The sequence below is a fragment of the Condylura cristata genome, unplaced genomic scaffold, assembly GCF_000260355.1.
Source record: "Condylura cristata isolate star-nosed mole 26May11 unplaced genomic scaffold, ConCri1.0 scaffold00034, whole genome shotgun sequence".
In the NCBI taxonomy this organism is placed as follows: domain Eukaryota; kingdom Metazoa; phylum Chordata; class Mammalia; order Eulipotyphla; family Talpidae; genus Condylura; species Condylura cristata.
In genome coordinates, this window is record NW_004567135.1 from 2,657,254 (window position 1) to 2,659,264 (window position 2,011).

The 2,011-nt window shown below is 61.3% G+C and overlaps 1 protein-coding gene across 1 annotated transcript in view; it reads left to right on the forward strand.

Annotated features, from left to right (window-relative positions):
- STAT6 (signal transducer and activator of transcription 6, interleukin-4 induced) overlaps positions 1 to 2,011 on the forward strand; it is a 14,087-nt gene that overhangs the window by 10,348 nt on the left and 1,728 nt on the right. The window contains exons 16-21 of the mRNA XM_012732440.1: positions 174 to 320; positions 530 to 593; positions 692 to 799; positions 991 to 1,047; positions 1,746 to 1,811; positions 1,902 to 2,008. Of these exons, the coding sequence (XP_012587894.1) occupies positions 174 to 320; positions 530 to 593; positions 692 to 799; positions 991 to 1,047; positions 1,746 to 1,811; positions 1,902 to 2,008 (549 nt within the window). The remainder of the gene's footprint in view (positions 1 to 173; positions 321 to 529; positions 594 to 691; positions 800 to 990; positions 1,048 to 1,745; positions 1,812 to 1,901; positions 2,009 to 2,011) is intronic.

The window sequence follows — 2,011 nt, forward strand, 5'->3', positions numbered from 1 at the left end:
GTCTCACTTGGGAAGGAAACAGCATGGCCTTCTCAGCGCTGGGCTCCGACATGGAGACTAGTGACCCCGCCCTAGGGACTCCTTCAGCCCTGGCAGGCTGAGGCCAAGTCCTGTGGGGCTGGCGCAGGGGAGGGGTGACTTGGCAGAAGGGACTCAGGTTCCTCCCGTTGCAGGCACCCCACAGATAGAGAACATCCAGCCTTTTTCCGCCAAAGACTTGTCCATTCGCTCACTGGGGGACCGAATCCGGGACCTTGCTCAGCTCAAAAACCTCTACCCCAAGAAGCCCAAGGACGAAGCTTTCCGGACCCACTACAAGCGTGAGCTGGGGCGGCCGGTTCTGCCCCGTGCCCGCTCCTGGCGCCGCGTCCACCCTCCGCATGCCGTTCCTTCCTTCTCTCCCCGTTTTCCGAACCCCACTTCTCCCCCTGCCGCTCGTTACCCATGCTTATCCATGCTCACTGTTCTTAGCTCCCTTCTTCCCTAGCTCTGGAACATTCCATGACTTTATTTCTCCCTGTAACAACAGCTGAACAGATGGGTAAGGACGGCAGGGGTTACGTCCCAGCCACCATCAAGATGACTGTGGAAAGGTGCGTGCAGCGTTGTGGGTGACGGGCAGGTACTGACCTGCAGGAAGGGGCGGCGCCCCAAACCTTGGTCCTTTACACCGCCTCCCTGCCGCCTCCAGGGACCAACCACTTCCTACCCCAGAGCCCCCGGTGCCTACCATGGTGTCCACTTACGATCTTGGAATGGCCCCCGATTCCTTGACCATGCAGCTCAGCCCCGAGATGACGTAAGCGCTAGAGAGCGGGGTGGGCGTGGCCTGTGGGCGTGGCCTGTGCGCGGTCCCTGCGGTCAGCGGCCATGGGAAAGCTGGGGCTGAAGCGGGAAACTGCTTTTCCAAGAGAGGGCGCCCCATCTGAAGGTAGAGTCGGGTGTCCAGGGGAAAGGGTGGCATCAGGGGCTTCTGCTTTCTCTCGCCAGGCCCCAGGTGTACCCAGCACACTCTCACTCCATGCCCTCGTATCCAGCCCTCCCCCGGTAAGAACTGATCGATGTGCGCTCACTTTTCCAGGACTAAGTCAAGCATGGGGGGGTGGAGGGGCGCGGGGTGCCCACAAGAAAGGGGATGGGCATTTGCATTTGTTAGGAGAGGCCCTTCTGTGGCAAAGGGGCACCCTAGCTACCTCTTCAGGGTGGGGCTGGTGGTTTGGAGCGCCAGCCTCGCCCTTCCAGGTGGGCAGGTGCCGCGTCTGTACAAACCGAGGGGTGGGCACACGCCTGCCTTGCACAGACCGTGGTGGCGGTGGAGTGAGTCGGTAACGTGGCCTGGCTCAAAGTAAGGTCACGTAAACTTCCCCTGCCCCTGAAATTCAGTGTCACCTACATGCTGTCTTGATTTTGATTTATTCACCCGTTTCGGCCCTGAGGTGATGCAGGCATTTTTGCCCCCCCAAGTGGACTCGGGTACTCATCCACGCAGCATCTCCCTTCCCAGGAGCTGGCGTGGGGGCGGGAACTGGCCAAAGTCCAAAAACAGAAACCCTAGAACTGGCCGTCCAGTGCCCCCCACCGCCCCTCTCCCCGCCCAGCAGTCCAGAGGCTCTCACAGCAGAGAGCTTCGCCCAGGCCTAGGCGGTGAGCAGAGACTTCGGGGTGAAGGCCTTGTCGCCCCATTCGGTGTTCGTGACTTCGCAACGCCCCCCTTCTCCAACTGTGTCCTTCTCGCTTGCTTTCAGACCTCACCCGTCGCTGGCCCCAGGCATTAACCACATAAGCCTGCCCTTTGACCAGTCTCACGCGCCGTGAGTGACCACCTCCACACCTCTGTCCTTCCAGCCCATTCCAGCGCGGCCTCCCCCGCCCCTGTCTTATTTACCTATCTGGCCTGGCAGGGGTCTGCTGTGCCAGCCTCAGGAACATGCCATGCCCAGCCCCGAACCCCTGCTCTGCCCGGACGTGACCATGGCAGAAGATAGCTGCCTGAGCCAGCCGGTGGGCGGGT